Source organism: Carcharhinus amblyrhynchos, chromosome 4 (genome assembly GCF_965287045.1).
Source record: "Carcharhinus amblyrhynchos chromosome 4, sCarAmb.v2.hapA, whole genome shotgun sequence".
Lineage (NCBI taxonomy): Eukaryota > Metazoa > Chordata > Chondrichthyes > Carcharhiniformes > Carcharhinidae > Carcharhinus > Carcharhinus amblyrhynchos.
Window position 1 is genome coordinate 15,207,539 of NC_137327.1, and position 23,190 is coordinate 15,230,728.

Here is a 23,190-nt window from a genome sequence, read left to right on the forward strand (position 1 = left end):
GAATTTACATTCAAAGATTCACTAGTTAGTCAAAATTTCAGCTGCATTTTTCCACTTTACTGGATTACAGGCTGTAGTTCAGACTTTGATAATCATTTGATAATCCCGGACACGTGTCCTTTGTTTGAATAGAGAGGAGTATGGTAGGATGAGAGAAGAATTGGCGAATGTGGAATGGGGGAGCGCGTTGGAAGGTAGGTCTGCTGAGGAGCAGTGGAGGATCTTTAAGGAGATCTTTCTTGGTGCTCAGCAGAAATTTATTCCGATGGTTAAAAAGGACAGTAGGAAGAGAGGTAATAAGCCGTGGATAACGAAGGAGGTGAAGGAAAGTGTTAAATTAAAAGCGGAGGAATTTAGAGTAGCTAAGAGCAGTGGGCGAGAAGAGGATTGGGAAAGGTTTAAATGTCAACAAAGATTGACAAAAAAGTTGATAAAGGAGGGTAGAAGAAGCTATGAAGCTGGGCTAGCACTTAATATAAAAAAGGATAGCAAGAGTTTTTATAAATATATAAAAAGGAAGAGGCTGGCTAGGGTGAACGTTGGTCCCTTAGCGGATGAGAAAGGGGACCTAGTGGTAGGGGATGGGGATATGGCGGAGGTCTTGAATAACTTTTTTGTTTCTGTCTTCACGGAGGAGGACGTGAATAATTTGCCGGGTGTTAGCGATGGAAAGGTGGTAGGACTGGAGGGTCTTAATGACATTACTGTTACTAGAGAGGTGGTGCGCGACAGACTGGAGGGGCTGATTGTGGACAAGACCCCAGGACCGGATGGAATGCATCCGAGGGTTCTGAAAGAAATGGCGGAGGTGATAGTGGATGCCTTGGTGGTTATTTTCCAGACGTCGCTGGATTCCGGGGAAGTGCCGGAGGATTGGAAAACGGCTAATGTTACGCCGTTGTTTAAGAAGGGTGCCAGGCAAAAGGCGGGGAATTACAGGCCGGTTAGTTTAACGTCTGTGGTAGGTAAAATGTTAGAATCCGTCATTAAGGAGGGAATTGCGAGGCATCTTGAAGGGAATTGCTTGATAGGGCGGACGCAACACGGTTTCATTAAAGGGAAGTCGTGTCTGACAAATTTACTGGAGTTCTATGAGGATGTGTCTAGGGCGGTGGATAGAGGAGAGCCGGTGGATGTGGTCTTTCTGGATTTTCAGAAGGCGTTTGATAAGGTACCTCACAAGAGGTTACTGCAGAAGGTCAGAGGACATGGAGTTGGGGGTAGGGTGTTAGCGTGGATAGAGGATTGGTTGTCAAATAGGAGGCAGAGAGTGGGGGTCAATGGGTGCTATTCGGATTGGCGGTTGGTGACTAGTGGGGTGCCCCAGGGGTCGGTGCTGGGGCCTCAGCTATTTACCATTTATATAGATGATCTGGAGGAGGGAACCGAGTGTAGGGTGTCGAAATTTGCTGATGACACCAAGATTGGGGGAAAGGCAAATTGTGTGGAGGGTGTGGAGAGTCTGCAGAAGGATCTAGATAGGCTGGGCGAATGGGCCAGGAAATGGCAAATGGAATTTAATGTTGGCAAGTGTGAGGTGGTCCACTTTGGTAGGAAGAATGGTAGGAAGGACTATTACTTACGTGGCGAAAAACTGCAGCAGGCGACGGTGCAGAGGGACCTCGGGGTCCTTGTGCATGAGTCGCAAAAACCCAGCCTGCAGGTGCAGCAGGTGGTCAGGAAGGCGAATGGGATGCTGGCCTTCATAGCGAGGGGGATTGAATATAAAAGTAGGGAGGTCTTGCTGCAGCTGTATAGGGCATTGGTGAGGCCGCAGCTGGAGTACTGTGTGCAGTTTTGGGCGCCGCACCTGCGCAAGGATATTTTGGCCTTGGAGGGAGTGCAGAGGAGGTTTACTAGGCTGATACCGGAGTTGAGGGGGTTGAGCTATGAGGAGAGGCTGAATAAACTAGGCTTGTACTCGTTAGAGTTTAGAAGAATGAGGGGAGATCTCATTGAGACGTATAAGATGATGAATGGGATGGATAGGATAGAGGTGGAAAGACTCTTCCCGCTCAAAAAAGACAGTAGGACTAGGGGGCACAGCCTCAAGATAAAGGGGGGGCGGTTCAGAACGGAGTTGAGGAGGAACTTCTTCACTCAAAGGGTGGTGAATCTCTGGAATTCTCTGCCCGTTGAAGTGGTGGAGGCTGCCTCGCTAAATATTTTTAAGAAGCGGGTTGATGGGTTTTTGATAAGAGAGGGGATTAAGGGTTATGGGGAGAGGGCGGGAAAGTGGAACTGAGCCACGACAGATCAGCCATGATCTTATTGAATGGCGGGGCAGGCTCGAAGGGCCAGATGGCCTACTCCTGCTCCTATTTCTTATGTTCTTATGTTCTTATTCCTTGCCAATTTGAGTCCTCACCCCAAAGTCATAATAATTGAATGGGACATTCCAGAAATTTAAAAAATACTTCCAGATGTGTACACTCTGCTGAGTCACTCAATGTTGGAAAGGTATCTGGAAGAGTTTATTAAATTTGGATATGCAGTTGGATTGTATTCCAAATGTGTTATTGACTGATTGTATGCTTAGTGGAAAATTATCCCTGGATTTGAATTGTTCAATCCAAGAATTATGTTTGAATTAAGAGCCATTCTTAGCTGGCCTCAATCCCAACATGCTGCTGTGACTTGTGACTCAGAATCTCATCTCACCTGAAAATGTCAGATTTATCTGAGATAAAACAATCCATTGATGATGGTCCTAACTCAAACCACACTTCAACATGCTCCCTCCCACCTCACCACATAAACATTACCATTTTTCTAACACCTCTCTACTGGCGGGGCAGTTGGTGATTTTGGGGGGAGAAAGAAGACGCAATGAACAAAATATGTTACAAATGTAGTTACTTAAAATAGTAGAAACATAGAAAATAGGAGCAGGAGTGGGCCATTTGGCCCTTTAAGCCTGCTCTACCATTCAAGATGATCATGTCACAGGATGGCACGGTGACACAGTGGTTAGCAGTGCTGCCTCACAGCACCAGCAACCCAGGTTTGATTCCAACTTCAATTGACTGTGTGGAGTTTGTATGTTCTCCCAGTGTCTGCATGGGTTTCCTTCACGTGCTCCAGTTTACTCCCACAGTCCAAAGGTGTGTAGGTTATGTGGATTGGCCATGCTGAATTACCCCTTAGTGTCTAAAGATGTGAAGGTTAGACAGATTAAGCATGGTAAAATGTGTGGGGTTATGGTGAATAGAGCAGGGGAGTTGGCCTGGATGGGAGGCTCTTTCGGAGAGTTGGTGCAAACTCAATAGACCAAATGGTCTCTTTCTTCACTGTAGGGATTCTATGACTCTATGGCTGATCTTCTATCTCAATGCCATACTCGAGTGCTCTTCCCATACCTCCAGATGCCTTTTGTGTCTACAAATCTATCTATTTTCTTTGTAAATACATTCAGTGACTTGGCCTCCACAGCCTTATGCAATAGAGAATTCCACAGGTTCACTACTCTCTCAGTGAAGACATTTCTTCTCATCTCAGTCCTAAATGGCCTACATCATATCCTGAGACTGTGACCATTTGATAATGTGACTGTAACCCCTTCTCTTGCTGCTTCCCCCCCACCTCAGCCAGAGAAAACATTATCCTTGCACATGGTCTGTACAACTTTGCCAGAATGTTGTAGGTTTCAACATATTCTTCTAAACTCCAGTGAATGCCGATCTAGACAACTCATACAACAATCCTGCCGTTCCAGGAATCAGTCTGGTGAACATTCACTGCACTCCTCTGTGGCAAGTATATCCTTTCTTAGATTTGGAGAGCAAATTGCACACACTCCTCCAGGTGTGGTCTGACCAAGGCTCTGTACAGCTGCAGTATGACATTCTTGGTCCTCTACACAAATCCTCTTGCAATGATGGTCAAAATTCCATTTAGCTTCTTGCTGCTTGCTGCACCTGCATGCTTGCCTTCATTAACTGGTGTACAAGGACACAGGTCCCTTTGTCATTCAATATTTCCGAATCAATCTCCATTTAAACAATACTCCGCCATTCTATTTTCCCTACTGAAGTGGTAACTTCACACTTATCTACATTATAATGTATCTGCCATGTAGTTGCCCATTTAGTTAGCCTGCCTAAATCACTGTGAAGCCTCTTTACTTCATCCTCACCAAACACAATTCCACTTGCTGTATCATCAGCAAAGGTGGAAATATTACATTCGATTTCTTCATCCCGATCATTGCTGTATATTGCAAATAGCTGGGGCCCAGGCACTGATCCCTGCAGTACTCCACTAATCACTGCCTTCTTTTCCAGAATAGACCCATTTATTCCTACGCTCTGTTTCCTGGCTGCCAACCAATTCTCAATCCATGCCAATATATTACCCCCAATCCCATGCACTTTAATATTGCACGCTAACCTCTTAAAAAAGGATATTTCCCAATAGATGATTGACTATATTTTATTTTTCCTATTCTAGTCTGTGGTGAGTGGTAATGTAATGCCAGACACAATCACTCTCTCTCACAGTCGTAAAGGACTATGCCAGATCATCAAAAAAGAAATGGGAACTAAGAAGCAGCAGGTAAAGCAAGCAGGTGAGTAAAAGTATGGGAGCGACCACTGCTGACCCCCAAGAGCTGTGAGTCTGCACCATAAGACCATAAGACATAGCAACAGAAATAGGCCACTCGGCCCAACGAGTCTGCTCCGCCATTCAATCATGGCTGACTTTTTTCTCATCTCCAATCTCCTGCTTTTTCCCCATAACTCTTGGTCCCCTTATTAATCAAGAACCTATATATCTCAGTCTTAAAGACGTTCAATGACCTGGCCTCCACAGCCTTCTGCGGCAAAGAGTTCAACAGATTCGCCACTCCCTGCCTAAAGAAATTCCTCCTCATCTCGGTTTTAAATGATCATCCCTTCAGCCTGAGGTTGTGCCCTCTGGGTTCTAATTTTTCTTACTGGTGGAAACAACCCCTCCATGTCTACTGTATCCAGGCCTCGTGATATCCTATAAATTTCAATAAGATCCCCCCTCATCTTTCTGAACTCTAACGAGTACATACCTGGAGTCCTCAGCCGTTCCTTATATGACAAGCTCTTCATTCCAGGGATCATTCTTGCGAACTTCCTCTGGATCCTTTCCAAGGTCAGCTCATCCTTCCTTAGATACAAGGCCCAAAACTGCTCACAATACTTCAAATGGGGTCTGAGCAGAGCCTGATGCAGCCTCAGAGGTATCACATTGGGGGAAAATTGATTGCCCTTTTAGTAATGTTGTTTTATATAAGTCTAAAATCTGCAATGTAATTTTGCTTTAATTCCAGATGAAGGTGGAATTGTGTATGAAGATATTTTAACATCGCAGGCTGCACAGTGCTGCATTAACGATGATATGATTCTGCGCTTAGCACAAGTGGCCCTTCAGGTTTGTATTTCATTCCGTTTATTGGTTCTTGAACTTTTCTTGATCTCCTTGTGTAAAGTGGTAAGTATTTGGAAAATTCACATTGTAACTTAGATTGGAATACTATGAAAAAAAATACACAGGATGGCATTTTCCAGCCCTTCCCGCTACAGTCCCTCTGAAGGGGAGTCTAAAACTAAAGGGCATAGTTTTGAGGTGAAAGGGTAGGGATACAAAAGTGTCCAGGGAGGCAATCATTTCACACAGAAGGTGGGGAGTGTCTGGGACAAGCTGCCAAAGGCAGTAGTAGAGGCACGTACAATTTTGTCTTTTAAAACGTGTTTAGATAGTTACATGGGTAAGATGGCTACAGAGGGATATGGGCCAAACGCTGGCAATTGGCACTAGCTTGGTGGTTAAAAATAAAGAGGTGGCATGGACAAGTTGGGCCAAAGGGCCTGTTTCCATGCTGTAAACCTCTATGACTCTATAACTCTAAAGTGACCTCCCATGATGACTCACCCGATGGTGGGATGGACAAGCTATGCAAATCGTTGTAGCCATCGGCAGGGACAGGAAGATCCCACCAGCAGCCAATGGTGAGCCACCTCCGCTACTGGAAAAATTAAATGGAGTGAGGAGTGACACTATTAGAAATTCAGGTGTTGGGTTGCAAGGTGAAGTATTTGTTTGGTGTAGAACGTTCAGGATATATCATGATACTACACTCACAAGGACTGCCTACAGCAGTCTGTGGTCAATCTTAGGCCACTTGAGCCTAAAGGACACCTACAGAGCTCACTGAAAGACCACGGGTGGAATTTTCCCATCCGGCCTGCCTCGGGAATCATAGCGGGTGGGACACAGAACACACAAAGGTTCATTGACTTTGGGCAGGATTTCCAAGCCTTGGGACAAATGTGGCCAGAAAATCCCACCCCATGTCAGTGAGGAAGGGAAATGCATGGCCATCCATCAAATTAGGAAAATCAGTGTTGGCAGAAATGTGGCAAATCTAAGGGATAAATGTTCCTGATTACAGAACATTCAGGAATGATTAATTAGGGGAGGAGGGAGGTGCTGAAGTAATGTTGATCCCAGTTTCCATCGCAGTACCACAAGATAGGGTTGAAATATAGAAACAGATAAACATAGAAGTTGGAGCAGGAGGAGGCCCCTCCTGCTCCACCATTCATTACGATCATGGCTGATCATCCAACTCAATCGCCTAATCCTGTTTTTCCCCATACCTTTGATCCCATTCGCCCCAATGCTATATCCAGCTACCTCTCGAATACATTCGATACCTTCAATGATTTGAGACAGACAATGATGCAAAATTGGACCAGGGGAAGCAAGGGAACTGTTAATTTGCTGGAGGCATGTTATTATCAGCCAAGCTGCAGAAATCATGATATAGCTACGAAGGCAACTTACCAAAGGATGTAGTGACAACAGGGATTTATTGTTTAGTTTAAGTAGCCAAAATTAGACTGAAGGGAATGCAGTATGTAAGATCTGTGGAGTGGAACTTCCTGCCTGTTTTTACGCTTGGACAAATGTAATTAGAGAACAAAGCAAACTTGTTTTGTTAAACCAGTAATAATGCTGTACTGAGAGGTCAGCGGGTGGGGGGAAGGGGCACCTCAGAAGCAAGACCACCTTGCGGGCACCAGATATTGAAAAAAAAGCAGTTGAGATAGGATTAAATGTATATGGTGCATTCGTTTTTATAAATAGGGCTGTAGCAGACAAAGGCAAATGGCAAGGCTGAACTTTTACGAGTGAGGAAAAGATTAAAGCATTTTAGGTTGTGTAATTTATATAGGATATTAAGGTCATATGAAGGCTACAGATAAAAATTGCCCAGGTGATGCCAGGGATGAGAGGTTTTAGTTGGTTTAGTTTTGAGAGCAGAAACTGGTGCGCCTTTCATTAGAGTAGATTAAGAGATCTTATGGGCACAAAATTATAAAGGGTTTGGATAAAATAAGATTAACTTCTCCCCAAATAGAGAAAATAACAACAACTCCCAGTCAGTGAGCTGGCAATGTAAGGGCGTCAGTTTAAGATCATCACCAAAAGAATGAAGGAAGTGATTAGAATATTTTCTTTCTCATTCAAAAGGTCGTTAAGGACCTGAATACCTGACCAGGAACATTATGTATAATTGACTTAAAAGGAGAAGTGTCATATCTAAAAAAGGAAAATATAGAAAGGTGGCACAGGGCACAGTGATTAGTACTGCTACCGCACAGTGCCAGGGGCCTGTGTTTGATTCCCAGTATGGGTCACAGTCTGTGGGAAGTTTGCACATTCTCTCCGTGTCTGCACGGATTTCCTCCTTGTGTTCCGGTTTCCTCCTACAGTCCAAAGATTGCGAGTTAGGATTGGCCGTGCTAAATTGCCACTTAGCGTCAAGAGGACTGACTGGGGTAAATGTATGGGGTTGTGGGGATGGGGCCTGGTGGGATTGTGGCCGGTGCAGACTCGATGGGCCAAATGGCCTCCTTCTGCACTGTAGGATTCTTTGATTTTATAGTAAGGAGAGAGAGTAGGGATAGTTCTTTCAGAAAGGCATCACATGTGTGATGGGCTGAATGGTTTCCTTCTATGCTTCTGAAGCTTTGTTGTTCTAAAATGGCATAGTGACATAATACCTCATGTATGGTCTCACAATGTCTTTAAATTGGCAGTCGAAATATTGCACACTGTCTCCCATTTAAATCTACAATTAGAATTTATCAATAGAAAGACCATGCCCTGTTCTGTTAAGTGTGAACTCGTTAGGAAAAGATTAGAGTATTCCATGCAGTTTATACAGGATGTTAAGGTTATAGAAAGGCTATGGGTGAAAATAGCCAAGACAATGCCAGGGAAGGCCACTATGAATGTTGCCTATAATGCCAGAATGAAAATTGAATTGGTTTTTTTAAGTTTACATTTTTAGTCACTGGAGTGGAAGTTATAGTCTAGGTCAGCTTTTGCTAAATGTTGCACAGGACACTTTGGGCGGGATTTAATGGCCCCTCGCTTGTCCCAAAACTGCAAAATCCCACCCAAGATCAACAGACCTTTCTGTGGTCCACCCCTCACCTGCTCCAATTCCCAAGGCGGGTGAGACAGTAAAATTCTGGCCATTGGGTGGGATTTTCCAGCCACGCTCGCCCCAAGACCGGCAATTTCTGCCCGCGGTCAATAGACTTTTGCATGGTCCGTATCCCACCCTCCCCAGCTATGATTCCCTTACTGGAAAGATGAGAAAATTCCACCCATTGTCTTGGTTCAGTTATTTCTGGAAATTTCTTTGCCATCTTAATGAAAAATAGTCAATTAGAAAAAAGGTGCTGGCTAATGTTTTTATAGGAACTTGCAACTCCACTGAATTCCTTTTGGAGCAGTGCTGAGCTACTTAAAACTAAGCTTAGTTTTGTCGCTGGCGTGGACTCCAGACCAGTATACATCCAAAACTACTTTGTTTTTTCAATGTTTAATTCATTCTAAATCCAGCCACTTTAAGTTACAATCAAGCCCTTTGTGTCTCTTGAAGTTGAAGCAAAGAGGGTACAATAAAGAGGCAAAAAATCTTATGTTCTGCAGTGCCTGTTTCTGCCAGTAACAGAGGTTATGTAGATGAAGCAATCAGGGACAAAATTAGAGGTTTGGTTTCTGTCTGGCCAACGGGGTATCACCCACCAGCCAAGAGTTGTCAGCAAATCAGAGACCAGCAGCTTTCCAATAGTGTTGGTGGACAGTTGGTGGCAAAGGTCAAAGATCACCAAGAGACCCCCACACTAAAAATGAACGAAGGTGGGATGATGTAGGGGGAGAGGGGGGCTGTAGGTGAGTCAGAGGCAAGGATGGGCAGACTAGCTTTCAGCGGTTTCCTGGCATCCTCACCTTCCTGATGTCCTGCCCCTCAATCTGTGCCCAGCCACATGGACCCCCCCCCAAGGTGTGCTGGGCAGTCATCCAAGGGCAAGTGAAAACTGTGGGCCATCCGTTCAACCCATAGGTAACCACTAAATTGTGGCAACATGCTTGAGGTATACACTTTTGTAAGGGGCAGGGAGGGAATAGACAGGGGGAACCTGTTTCCCATGACTGTGAGCTCAAAAACCAGGGTGGGGGTGGGGGGGGGGGGGGGGGAGGTGTCACAGATTTAAGAGAAGTGACAGAAGGTGTAGAAGGGACTTGAGGAAAAACACAGAGGGTGGTGGGCTTCTGGAATTTGCTGCTTGAGTTGGTGGGGGCAGAGACCCTAAACTCACCTAAAACGTAACTGGATCTGCACTTTTAAGTGCTGTAAATTGCAGGGCTATGGGCCGGGTTCAGGAAGATGGGATTAGAAAGGGCACCTGGGTATCTTTGGATCTGCATGGTCAGGATGGGCCAAATGGCCTCCTTCTATGCTATATTATGTCAATGGTTCTATAATAGGTGTCATTTTGCTCATAAATGAGCCCAGTTGATATCATGCTGCCCTGGACAGGAATCCCATGTCAGAACCTTCTATTTTCTGATTTAATTAAGTGACGTTTTATCATCTCTGGGTGAATCTCCAATGATTAAGTAGGTCCAGCCATCATGCACTCATTGCAACAGGCCAGATTAATTCCAGCCCAATAACTTTTCAATGTTTAAAATGTTTAGCAAGGCCCAGCATTCATCTATCGTATCGATATTGTAGAATCAAAAACATGATTTCCATTCATTTAATTTACACGCTTATTTTTATTGAAGTCAATTGTCTTGAATTGTAAAATAATATTACTGGATTTGAGCAAGTATGCATGAACAGAACATCAACTTAGCCATATTTTTAAATCAGACCACCCTAATCTCTTGAAACAATTAAGAGCCATTCTGACTGAGACAATGTTGTTCACCAGATACAGAAAGCTTATGGGAACCCAAGAGACATTGAATGGGCGATAAAAGACATGGATATTTATTTACTGCAGGTAAAAAAAAATACTGTGTATGTATGGAAATTAAGTAAGGCTAATCAATGTTATTTTTCTTACATATACATATAATTTTCAAAATGTATTTGTTCATGCTATGGCACTGTTATGATGGTTTTCTTGTTGTATTTGAAACAATTGGCCCCCTCAAGCAGCCAGACAAAGTCACAGAGTGGTTTCAAGATGATTTATTCAAAGAAGACTATAACTATAGGACTCTGAATGAAGCCATTCAGACCATTTAGAGAGAAAAAATCAGAAATACATAGGCAATTATAGGTTCAAGTCTTATTACACGTAATCAGCATATGCCAATAGATGTATAGGAGTTATTATTATCCGATCATAGCTAAAGGGCAGCATGGTGGCACAGTCGTTGGCATTGCTGCCGCACAGCGCCAGGGACCCAGATTTGATTCCTGGCTTGGGTTGCTGTCTGTGCAGAATCTACATATCTTCCACTTGTCTGTGTGGGTTTCCTCTGGGTGCTTTGGTTTCCTCCCACAGTCCCAGAGAAGTGCTGGTTAGGTGCATTAGCCACGCTAAATTCTCCCTCAGCGTACCTGAACAGGTGCCGGAGTGTGGCGATTAGGGGATTTTCACAGTAACTTCATTGCAGTGTTAATGTAAGCCTACTTAAGAACATAAGAAATAGGAGCAGGAGTAGGCCATCCAGCCCTTCGAGCCTGCCCCGCCATTCAATAAGATCATGGCTGATCTGTCGCTGCTCAGTTCCACTTTCCCGCCCTCTCCCCATAACCCTTAATCCCCTCTCCTATCAAAAACCCATCAACCCGCATCTTAAAAATATTTAGCGAGGCAGCCTCCACCACTTCAACGGGCAGAGAATTCCAGAGATTCACCACCCTTTGAGTGAAGAAGTTCCTCCTCAACTCCGTTCTAAACCGCCCCCCTTTTATCTTGAGGCTGTGCCCCCTAGTCCTACTGTCTTTTTTGAGCGGGAAGAGTCTTTCCACCTCTATCTTATCATTCCCATTCATCATCTTATACGTCTCAATGAGATCTCCCCTCATTCTTCTAAACTCTAAAGAGTACAAGCCCAGTTTATTCAGCCTCTCCTCATAGCTCAACCCCGTCAACTCCGGTATCAGCCTAGTAAACCTCCTCTGCACTCCCTCCAAGGCCAAAATATCTTTGCGCAGGTGCGGCGCCCAAAACTGCACACAGTACTCCAGCTGTGGCCTCACCAACGCCCTATATAGCCGCAGCAAGACCTCCCTACTTTTATATTCAATCCCCTTCGCTATGAAGGCCAGCATCCCATTCGCCTTCCTGACCACCTGCTGCACCTGCAAGCTGGGTTTTTGTGACTCATGCACAAGGACCCCGAGGTCCTTCTGCACCGTCGCCTGCTGCAGTTTTTCGCCCCGTAAGTAATAGTCCTTCCTACCATTCTTCCTACCAAAGTGGACCACCTCACACTTGCCAACATTAAATTCCATTTGCCATTTCCTGGCCCATTCGCCCAGCCTATCTAGATCCTTCTGCAGACTCTCCACACCCTCCGCACAATTTGCCTTTCCCCCAATCTTGGCGTCATCAGCAAATTTCGACACCCTACACTCGGTTCCCTCCTCCAGATCATCTATATAAATGGTAAAAAGCTGAGGCCCCAGCACCGACCCCTGGGGCACTCCACTAGTCACCATCCGCCAATCCGAATAGCACCCGTTGACCCCCACTCTCTGCCTCCTATTTGACAACCAATCCTCTATCCACGCTAACACCCTACCCCCAACTCCATGTCCCTCAACTTTCTGCAATAATCTCTTGTGAGGCACTTTGTCAAACGCCTTCTGAAAATCTAGAAAGACCACATCCACCGGCTCTCCTCTATCCACCGCCCTAGACACATCCTCATAGAACTCCAGTAAATTTGTCAGACACGACTTCCCTTTCATGAAACCGTGCTGCGTCTGCTCTATCAAGCAATTCCCTTCAAGATGCCTCGCAATTTCCTCCTTAATGACAGATTCTAACATTTTACCTACCACAGACATTAAACTAACCGGCCTATAATTCCCCGCCTTTTGCCTGGCACCCTTCTTAAACAACGGCGTAACATTAGCCGTTTTCCAATCATCCGGCACTTCCCCGGAATCCAGCGACGTCTGGAAAATAACCAACAAGGCATCCACTATCACCTCTGCCATTTCTTTCAGAACCCTCGGATGCATTCCATCCGGTCCTGGGGACTTGTCCACAATCAGCCCCTCCAGCCTGTCGAGCACCGCCTTTCTAGTAACAGTAATGTCATTAAGACCCTCCAGTCCTACCACCTTTCCATCGCTAACACCCGGCAAATTATTCACGTCCTCCTCCGTGAAGACAGAAACAAAAAAGTTATTCAATACCTTAGCCATATCCCCATCCCCTACCACTAGGTCCCCTTTCTCATCCACTAAAGGACCAACATTCACCCTAGCCAGCCTCTTCCTTTTTATATATTTATAAAAACTCTTGCTATCCTTTTTTATATTAAGCGCTAGCCCAGCTTCATAGTTTCTCCTACCCTTCTTTATCAACTTCTTTGTCAATCTTTGTTGACATTTAAACCTCTCCCAATCCTCTTCTCGCCCACTACTCTTAGCTACTCTAAACGCCTCCGCTTTTAATTTAACACTTTCCTTCACCTCCTTCATTATCCACGGCTTATTACCTCTCCTCCTACAGTCCTTTTTGACCATCGGAATAAATTTCCGCTGAGCACCAAGAAAGATCTCCTTAAAGATCCTCCACTGCTCCTCAACAGACCCTCCCTCCAACGCGCTCCCCCATTCCACATTCGCCAATTCTTCTCTCATCCTACCGTACTCTCCTCTATTCAAACAAAGGATGCGTGTCCGGGAACCCACTTTTTCCTCCTCCATCTGCACCAGAAACTCCACCATACAATGATCACTCTCCCCAAGAGAGTGACTTGTGACTAATAAATAAACTTTAAGGTTACATCATACATACATAAGGGTATAAAATCTAATTAAAACTTGTGCACATTATATCACCAAGAAATGATAGCTATATCTCTGACCAATGCTAGCTTAAGCTCCGTTTCTATTGCTCCTTGTTCTAATGGGCAGGCATGAACTGCAGCTGTACATCGTTCAATTAGATGCTCCTTCACTCTTATCAAACCTGTTATTTACACATAGCTTTCCCTGTGTGATTGAGGTTCAGCTTGCAGCTTATGTGATTATTAATCCTTTGAATTTAACGTTTTTGAGGGGTAGGATGTTTCAGCATCAATTATTTTCTGTATTTTCACAAAAGATCCATGGAAAGCCTGTGTGATAACTTGAAGGCGACATGTTGTGGCTTGAAGTTATTAATGGGTTTATTCCCGATGGTAAATAAAAATACGTACAAACAGGGGTTTGACAGAATTGAATACATGGCTGTTCTCCACTCTACCCTGCCTCAAATAAGGTATCTCCCCAATCCATGCACCTTTGCACTTGATTGGCTCAGCTTCCCGCTCTGCCATTCCCCCTAGGCCCTCCACCCCTATGCCCTGCCCTCATATGCCCCACCCCCTTGGCACTGCCCCATGCCAAAGTCAGGCTGCTAGTTCCCCAAAAGTGGGCAGCTACTGCAATCTCCACTGGAGTGAAACACTCTGATGGGCTGGGAGATGCTTGCGGGCCCAGAGTCTTTAGTCCTGGGCCCACTAATTGTATTTAAATTATATTTAAATGACCATGTAAATGGCCTTTTTGCCTCCCCGCTGATACCTGGCGTGGACTGGATGCTGCCAGAAATCTGGCACTGGGAGACACGAGCAGGGCGTGGATGCTTACGTGAACCCTGCAAATCAGCCGAGAAGCTCTCGACCCCCTGCACTTAAAAACTAGTGCAGCAGGAAGGGAGAATCGCGGTCGAGATTTGGTTGAGTGCCAAATTCTCTGTGCTTGCTGCCAGTTGGCGGAGTGTATGACATTGGAGAACTCTGGCCAGTATCTGCTCGCACTACCTGTAATCCCCATGACTTGCCTGGGCTTGTAAAACCTGACTTATTGTCCTGTCTGGAAACAATGCACATTTCTTTAACCTATGATAATGCTATCTCCACTCACATTGTCTGCATCTTTAAGACTTGAATAGCAGATTAGCTGTAAAGACTTGCATTCTAATCAGTATTCTGTAAACTGTGTGTGTCTTTATATGCCCTTCTCTGATCAGAACCTCCCACGCACATGATGAAGGAACACCTTTTCCGAGAGCTTGTGAGATTACTATCAAATAAGTTGGTTGGACTCTAACCTGGTGTTGTGAGACTTTTTACCATGTTTACCCCAGTCCAACGCTGGCATCTCTATATCAACAGTATCTCTTTCCTATGGTGCAACATTCAAAATTGAACAATGTGTTTGAGATGGGTTTGAGAATGGATCTATAGTAGCTGAATGACTGAAGAATCACTTTCTCATTTTTGAATCCCAATCCCCTTGAGATAAAGGCCAACATTCCATTAGTATATTTGATTACTTTTTCTACCTGAGCATTAATTTATATTGATTTATGCATATATACATCCAAATCCTTTTGCTTCTCCAACTTGCCAACCATCTCAATACTAAGAAGATATTCCAATTTGTCTTTTTAAGGCCCCTGAGGGACACCGGTTGTCACATCCTTTTAATCGAAGAATGTTCCTTTTATCCCTAGGTTGTGTCTTCTCCCTCCCCAACAATAATCAACACACATCACAAGGTTACCTCTGACACAGAACTTCTCTCCCAGGGTTGGTGATAGCTCACTGGTATTATCGCTAAACTATTAATCCAGAAACTCAACTAAAGTTCTGGGACCTGGCTTCGAATCCCACAATGGCAAATGGTGGAATTTGAATTCAACAAACAAAATCTGGAATTAAGAATCCACTGATGATCATGAAACCATTGTTGATTGTTGAGTACTGTGTGCAGTTTTGGGCGCCGTAATTACGCAAGGATATTTTGGCCTTGGAGGGAGTGCAGAGGAGGTTTACTAGGCTGATACCGGAGTTGAGGGGGTTGAGCTATGAGGAAAGGCTGAATAAACTAGGCTTGTACTCGTTAGAGTTTAGAAGAATGAGGGGAGATCTCATTGAGACGTATAAGATGATGAATGGGATGGATAGGATAGAGGTGGAGAGACTCTTCCCGCTCAGAAAGGATAGTAGGACTAGGGGGCACAGCCTCAAGATAAAGGGGGGGCGGTTTAGAACGGAGTTGAGGAGGAACTTCTTCACTCAAAGGGTGGTGAATCTCTGGAATTCTCTGCCCGTTGAAGTGGTGGAGGCTACCTCGCTAAATATTTTTAAGACGCGGGTTGATGGGTTTTTGATAAGAGAGGGGATTAAGGGTTATGGGGAGAGGGCGGGAATGTGGAACTGAGCCACGACAGATCAGCCATGATCTTATTGAATGGTGGGGCAGGCTCGAAGGGCTAGATGGCCTACTCCTGCTCCTATTTCTTATGTTCTTATGTTCTTATGATTGTCGAAAAATCTCATCTGGTTCACCAATGTCCTTTAGGGAAGGAAATCTGCCATCCTTATCCGGTCTGGCCTACATGTGACTCTAGAGCCGTGTGGTTGACTTTCAACTGCCCTTGGGCAACTAGGGATGGTCAATAAATGCTGGCCAGCCAGTGACACCCCATATCCCACGAATGAATTAAAAAAATTATTCCAATATTAATCATCTATCTGAGAAATCTGATCACAATCTCAGTGTTTGAATATGCAAAGAAATTGTTTTCGTGGAATGACGATGACATTACAGACACGATTCAAAATTCGCTGTCAGTAAATGATTTTCACGTTATTATTTATTTTAATCAGGCTAGGCCAGTGACGACTCTTAACGCTGAATCTGAATTTGAGCTGATGCATGAGTTTGACTCTGCATTGTGCACAGACTACATCTACCTGACGACCTTGAACACCAGGTACGTAGCTACTTCTTCATTTTATTGTTCAGCCTCTGTTGTTTAATTAATTGTGGTAATTTTAATCTGGGGAAGTTAACATCAAAGTGGAAAATCGAAACCTCAATGACCAGCTGCGGTAGTCTTTGTAAATATCTACTTGAAAATGTAAAGCTCAATTTGAATCATAAGTAAATGAACAGGGGTTGCTGGCTAATAGTTCCTATGTATTATTGAACCGCATTTTGGCTTCCCCCCAATCTGCTATTTCAACCAAGATTTCTGGCCTCTTTAGTGGCTGGGGAAAGTGTTTGGAGGGGGGGGTGTACCTAGATGACAAAAAACCTATTTCTTGTCAGTCGTCTGCTGATGCTGCATATTTCAACAGGGTTCACAGAACCACAGGCTACCACAGTGCAGAAGAGACCCTTCAGCCCATCGGGTCTGCACCCACACGAGAAAGGTCTTGACCTGCCCACCTAATCCCACTCGCCAGCACTTGGCCCATAACCTTGAATGCCATGGCATGCCAAGTACTCATCCAGATACTTGTTAAAGGATGCGAGGCATTTCACTTCCACCCCATCCCAGGCAGCGCACTCTAGACTGTCACCACCCTCTGGGTAAAAAAAATCTTTTCCTCAAATCCCTCCTAAACCTCTCATCCCCTCACTTTTAACTTGTGTCTCCTTGTAGCTGACCCTTCAACTAAGCAGTTGAACAGCTGCTCTCTATCCATCCTCTCCATGCCCCTCATAATCTTATTGGAATAAGAGAACGCGTTGTGAATTTTTAGGGCCTGTAACTATAAATCCAAGCTGACCAAAAGCAACACCATAAAAGATTAATTAGTGCCATATGTTACTATATTGAGATAGAAATACGTAACAATTGCACCTCAATAAACAGTGTAAAACACTGTTCTGATGTTTAGTGTAACAAAGTCCAAAGATGTGTGACTTAGGTTGATTGGCCATGCTAAATTGATCCTTAATGTCAGGAGGATATAAATAAAGTTTATTTGTTAGTCACAAGTAAGACTTACATTATTGCAATGAAGTTATTGCGAAATTCCCCTAGTTGCCACATTCTGGCACCTAATTGGGTCAATGCACCTAACCAGCACGTCTTTCAAACAGTGAGAGGAAACCAGAGCACCTGGAGGAAACCCAGACTGTGACCCAAGCCAGGAATCGAACTCAGGTCCCTAGCACTGTGAGGCAGCAATTTCCCTATAGAAATTGGAGAGGAGAGGTTACAGGGATATGGACTGGGTGGGATTGTTTTATGCGCAGACGCAATGGGCCGAATGGCCTCTTTCTGCACTGCAGAGATTCTATGATTCTAAAACATTTGAGTGATGTCTGAACATTTTGGATGTTGCAGTGAAATTTTGCCAGGAGCTATTACACCTCTAACTCTGAGCACCTATGTCCATGCTGCTGACTATGCCCTACAGGTGAGTTTTACTGATGTGTGTGAAAGAATAGAAGCTCAGTTGAATGCATCGGAGGGCCTGATTAAAACAAGGAACACCCATTACCTGCCGCAGTTAAGTATTGACTGAGTTGAAGCGTTTGGAAGTATGTTAGACACTTGCTTCTGTGAGCTGGAAGATAACAGTTTGGGATCCTGCTCCAACGATAGGGCAGCACAGCAGCACAGTGGTTAGCACTACTGCTTCACAGCTCCAGGGACCTGGGTTCGATTGCCAGCTTGGGTCACTGTCTGTGTGGAGTCTGCACATTCCCTTCGTGTCTGCGTGGGTTCCCTCTGGGTATTCCGGTTCCCTCCCACAGTCCAAAGATTTGCGGGTTATGCCAACTTGTCCCTTAGTGTCCTGAGAGGTGTAGGTTAGAGGGATTAGTGAGTAAATATGTAGGGATATGGGAGTATGGCCTGGGTGGGATTGTGGTCGGTGCAAACTTGATGGGCTGAATGGCCTCCTTCTGCACTGGAGGGTTTCTATAATTTCTAATCCATGCTGCAGAAAAAATCTGCATGTGCTTTGAATTGAAATTTGATCCAACACTTGAATCTTGCACTACACTAAAAGGTACTTTCCATTTTAGAGACTGAATCTTCTCTAAGAATCAAAGCAATTCATTGCATAGACTGAATATCATAGAATAGAATTCCTACAGTACAGAAGAAGGCCATTTGGCCCATCAAGCCTGCACTGACAACAATCTCAAGGGGCAAAGTGCTAAAGCCTAAGGGGTGCATGGGGGGCAGAGTCAGCCTGCTGGGGTGTGGGGTGGACTGTGTCTGACAGTAGTGGTGTGAGGGGGGGATCAGGAGATTGGGTCGGTGGGGGAAAGCCTGGGCATGTTTGGAGGGGGGCCAGTAATCGGGCTGTGAGCAGCTTGGCGGGGAGGGCAGCAATTGTGGGTTGCAGAGCTGGCCAGCAATTGGGAAGCTGGTAGACAGTGACCGCTACACATTGTGCCGATCCCCGTGCTGACAGATCAGCACATGCGCAGTGGCCCACTCAGCGTTATGCTGCCGGCCTCTCCAGCAGGAATAGGCCCTGCACCCCGCTTTTAGAACTGATTTCACGCTGAGGCACTCTGCAGTGCACAGAGTGTGAGAGATTCATTTTGAAATTCCCGCTGAAAGAGAAGTAGGATTTGCTCCAGTTTTTTACGCAAATTATACACTTCGAATTATCTTGGAAGAATCACCGCTTGATGTCAAATTGGGCAGGTGTCCCACACAACAAGGGGAGCGAGATGGGAGGAGAAACAGGAAATAAACTGACCATTAAATATGGATAGTGTTGATGTTTTCTGGTACAAGAATTTTTGAATATACTTTAATATGTACTAATTTTAAATATAAATTAATTTTAATATATATTAATTTAAATATAATTTTAATTTGTATTAATTTGAATATATATTAATTTTAAATTCTTTCATGGAATGTGGATGTTGCTGGCGAGATAAGCTTATTGCTCATCCCTAATTGTCCCCCCCCCCCCCGTTACAGAAAAAGTATTTTCTCCAGAAATATGTCACAAAATGTAACAACGCTGATATTTTCCCTGTGTTGTTCAATTAGGAGTTAATGAACAAACTCGGAGTAGTACACCACGTATTTCCTTATGGTTCTTCTACCTTAAATACCTGCTGTGGCCATTTGTTCATGAACCTATCGGTAAGTTTCAAAGTGATAGTGGGTAAAATTGTTCTGGGACTGTCCAATTCCATGCGTTTATTTTTGATGTTCGTCATTGAGGAGTATTATTAATTAACAAGAATTCCTCAATTGCGTTTTTTCCCCAAACGGAAGCATTTGTCATTTCACTTCCAAATCAAAATTAATTGAATCAAAGTTCTTTGTAATGTTTCCAGATCAGAATTTTCTGACTGGAGGCATACTAAATAAGCGTGAACGTTTGGAGAGATAAGGCAGCAGTTACAAACACAAAGCAACGGGTTAGGGTTAACGTACGTTGATCAGACTGAAGAAGGGTTCGGAGTAGTTTATCCCAGATGTAAAAGCAGAATTTGTTATCCATGGGGGGGCGGGGGATTGATTTGGATCTGGGTGTCAGGAGCACATTCTGCTGATGATGTAAAGGTTGGGGGGGATTTGGAAACCATTGAATAGCTTCTGACCTGTGTTCTGGGTAGACAGACGCATGAGGTGTTGCAGTTTGGATGAAACAGGGATAAACTCCAAGGAATGATGGTGAAGTGTTCGAAGGAGCAAGGAGAAGCTCAGGAAAACAAGTAGTGTAAAGGGTCAGTGTTCAGAACTGGGTCACCCATTTTCCTTCCTTTCATAGTATTGCTTACCTGGGGGCAGGTGAGAAGGAAGACCAAGAAGTTTGATAGCCACTGAGGCAGCCCGGTGGCACAGTCAAAGGACAAAGAACAAAGCAAATTACTGCACAGGAACAGGCCCTTCAGCCCTCCAAGCACTGACCCTGCCCAACTGAACTAAAACCCCCCTACCCTTACAGGGACCATATCCTTCAATTCCCATTCTATTCGTGTATTTGTCAACACTCCCCTTAAAAGTCATTACCATATCAGCTTCCACTATCTCCCCCGGGAACGAGTTCCAGGCACCCATTATTCTCTGTGTAAAAAAACCTGCCTCGTACATCTCCTTTAAACCTCGCCCCTCACATCTTAAACCTTTCCCACTATCAATTGACTTTTCCACCCTGGGAAAAAGCTTCTGACTACCCACTCTGTCCGGTGAGCCTTACTTCTGTTGTGGGCAAAGTTTTGGTAAGAATTATAAGAGATAGGATTTATAATCATCTAGAGAGAAATAAATTGATTAGGGATAGTCAACACGGTTTTGTGAAGGGTAGGTCGCGCCTCACAAAACTTATCGAGTTTTTTGAAAAGGTGACCAAAGAGTGGATAAGGTTAAGGCAGTTGTCATGGTGTATATGGATTTTAGCAAAGCATTTGATAAGGTTCTCCATGGTAGGCGACTGCAGAAAATGCAGATGCATGGGATTGAGGGTGATTTAGCAGTTTGGAACAGGAATTGGCTAGCTGATAGAAGACAGAGGGTGGTGGTTGATGGGAAATATTCAACCTGGAGTTCAGTTACAAGTGGTGTACCTCAGGGATCTGTTTTGGGGGCACTGCTGTTTGTCATTTTTATAAATGACCTAGATGAGGGTGTAGAAGGATGGGTTAATAAATTTGCTGACAACACCAAAGTCGGAGGAGTTGTAGACAGTGAGGACGGATGTTACAGTTTGCAGAGGGACATAGATAAGCTGCAGAGCTGGGCCGAGAGGTGGCGAATGGAGTTTAATGCGGAAAAGTGTGAGGTGATTCACTTTGGTAAGAGTGAGAGGAGCACAGAATATAGGGCTAATGGAAGGACTCTTGGTAGTGTTGACGAGCAGAGAGATCTCAGGGTACATGTGCATAGGTCCCTGAAAGTTGGCATCCAGGTTGATAAGGTTGTTAAGAAGGCGTACAGTGTGTTAGTTTTTATTGGTAGAGGGATTGAATTTCAGAGCCGTGAGGTCATGTTGCAACTGTACAAAACTCTGGTGCAGCTACACTTGGAGTATTGCATACAGTTCTGGTCACCACATTATAAGAAGGATTTGGAGGCATTGGAAAGGGTGCAGAGGATGTTGCCTGGTATGGTGGGAAGGTCTTATGAGGAAAGGCCGAGGGACTTGAGGTTATTTTCGTTAGAGAGAAGAAGGTTAAGAGGTGACCTAATTGAGGCATACAAGATGATCAGAGGGTTAGATAGGGTGGATAGTGAGAGCCTTTTTCCTCAGATGGTGATGGCTAACATGAGGGGACATAGCTTTAAATTAAGGGGTGGTAACTATAGGACGGATGTTTAGGTTAGAGGGTCATTAGATTGACTACCTTCTCCAACTGCATTGCCACTTTCAGTGACCTGTGTACCTGTACACCCAGATCCCTTTGCCTATCAATACTCTTAAGGGGTCTGCCATTTACTGTATATTGCCTATCTGTATTAGACCTTCCAAAATGCATTACTTCACATTTGTCCAGATTAATCTCCATCTGCCATCTCTTCGCATAAGTCTCCAACTGATCTATATCCTGCTGTATCCTCCGATGGTCCTCATCATTGTCCGCAAATCCACCAACCTTTGTGTCGTCCGCAAACTTACTGGTCAATCCAGTTACATTTTCCTCCAAATCATTTATATACATTACAAACAGCAAAAGTCCCAGCACTGATCCCTGAGGAATGCTACTTGTCACAGCCCTCCATTCAGAAACACACCCTCCACTGCTACCTTCTGTCTTTTTTGACTGAGCCAGTTTTGTATCCACGTTGCCAGCTCACCTCTGATCTCATGCGACCTTACCTTCTGCACCAGTCTGCCATGAGGGACCTTGTCAAAAGCCTTACTGGAGTCCTTGTAGAAAACATCCACTGCCTCACCCTCATCAATCATCTTCGTCGCTTCCTCGAAAAAGTCCATCAAGTTCATGAGACACGACCTCCTCTTCACAAAACCATGTTGCCTCTCACTAATATGTCTACTTATTTCCAAGTGGGAATAAATCCTGTTTCAAAGAATCCTCTCCAATAGTTTCCCTAACGCTGATTGCTTTGATTGCTCTGGCCTGTAATTACCTGGATTATTCTTTCTATCCTTCTTAAACAAAGGAACAACATTCGCTATTCTCCAATCCTCTGGGACCTCCCCTGTAATCAGTCGTGGGGTGGCATGGTGGCACAGTGGTCAGCACCAGGGACCCAAGTTCGATTCCCAGCTTGGGTCATGGTCTGTGTGGAGTTTGCACATTCTCCCTATGTCTGTGTGGGTTCCCTTGAGGTGCTCTGGTTTCCTTCCACAGTCCAAAGATGTACGGGTTAGGTGGATTGGCCATGCTAAATTGCCTCATAGTGTCAGAGGGACTAGCTAGGGTAAATGCATAGAGTTGTGAGGATAGGGCCTAAGTGGGATTGTGGTTGGTGCAGACTTGACGGGTCAAATAGCCTCCTTCTGCACTGTATGATTCTGTGAAGCTATTTGTCTGGCTCTCCCCAAACCACTGTCAGATTTTCTTCTACTACAGAGAAAAAAACCACTGCCTCCTCTGGTCAAACAAGTTACTCTACGACACAAAGAGATGCATCATAAACAGAACAATCACATCCTATACTATCATTCCTCATGCCCACATCTGTTTTCTCTGTTCATTTATCAACTGCTGATCACCATGGTTTCAACTTCTTAAATATTCACTCCGACAGTGGAGATGTCCAGACCACTGCTTGAGACGCACTGTAATTTCCACCAAGTGCCAGAGCCACAATGACACTCACATGAGTAGGCACATTAAAATAATTGGGAGTTCCAGGAAGCTTCAAGCTTTTGATTCTGATTGGCATAATGGCTTATAGAAACTTGTATTTATATAGTTGTTTT

General features: G+C 44.5%; 1 protein-coding gene across 1 annotated transcript in view; it reads left to right on the forward strand.

Annotated features, from left to right (window-relative positions):
- Window positions 1–23,190, forward strand: part of LOC145341733 (rifampicin phosphotransferase-like) — a 100,465-nt gene that overhangs the window by 39,304 nt on the left and 37,971 nt on the right. Inside the window, exons 17-22 of the mRNA XM_080186594.1 lie at window positions 4,450–4,567; window positions 5,303–5,403; window positions 10,275–10,346; window positions 16,195–16,301; window positions 17,667–17,739; window positions 19,344–19,439. Of these exons, the coding sequence (XP_080042720.1) occupies window positions 4,450–4,567; window positions 5,303–5,403; window positions 10,275–10,346; window positions 16,195–16,301; window positions 17,667–17,739; window positions 19,344–19,439 (567 nt within the window). The remainder of the gene's footprint in view (window positions 1–4,449; window positions 4,568–5,302; window positions 5,404–10,274; window positions 10,347–16,194; window positions 16,302–17,666; window positions 17,740–19,343; window positions 19,440–23,190) is intronic.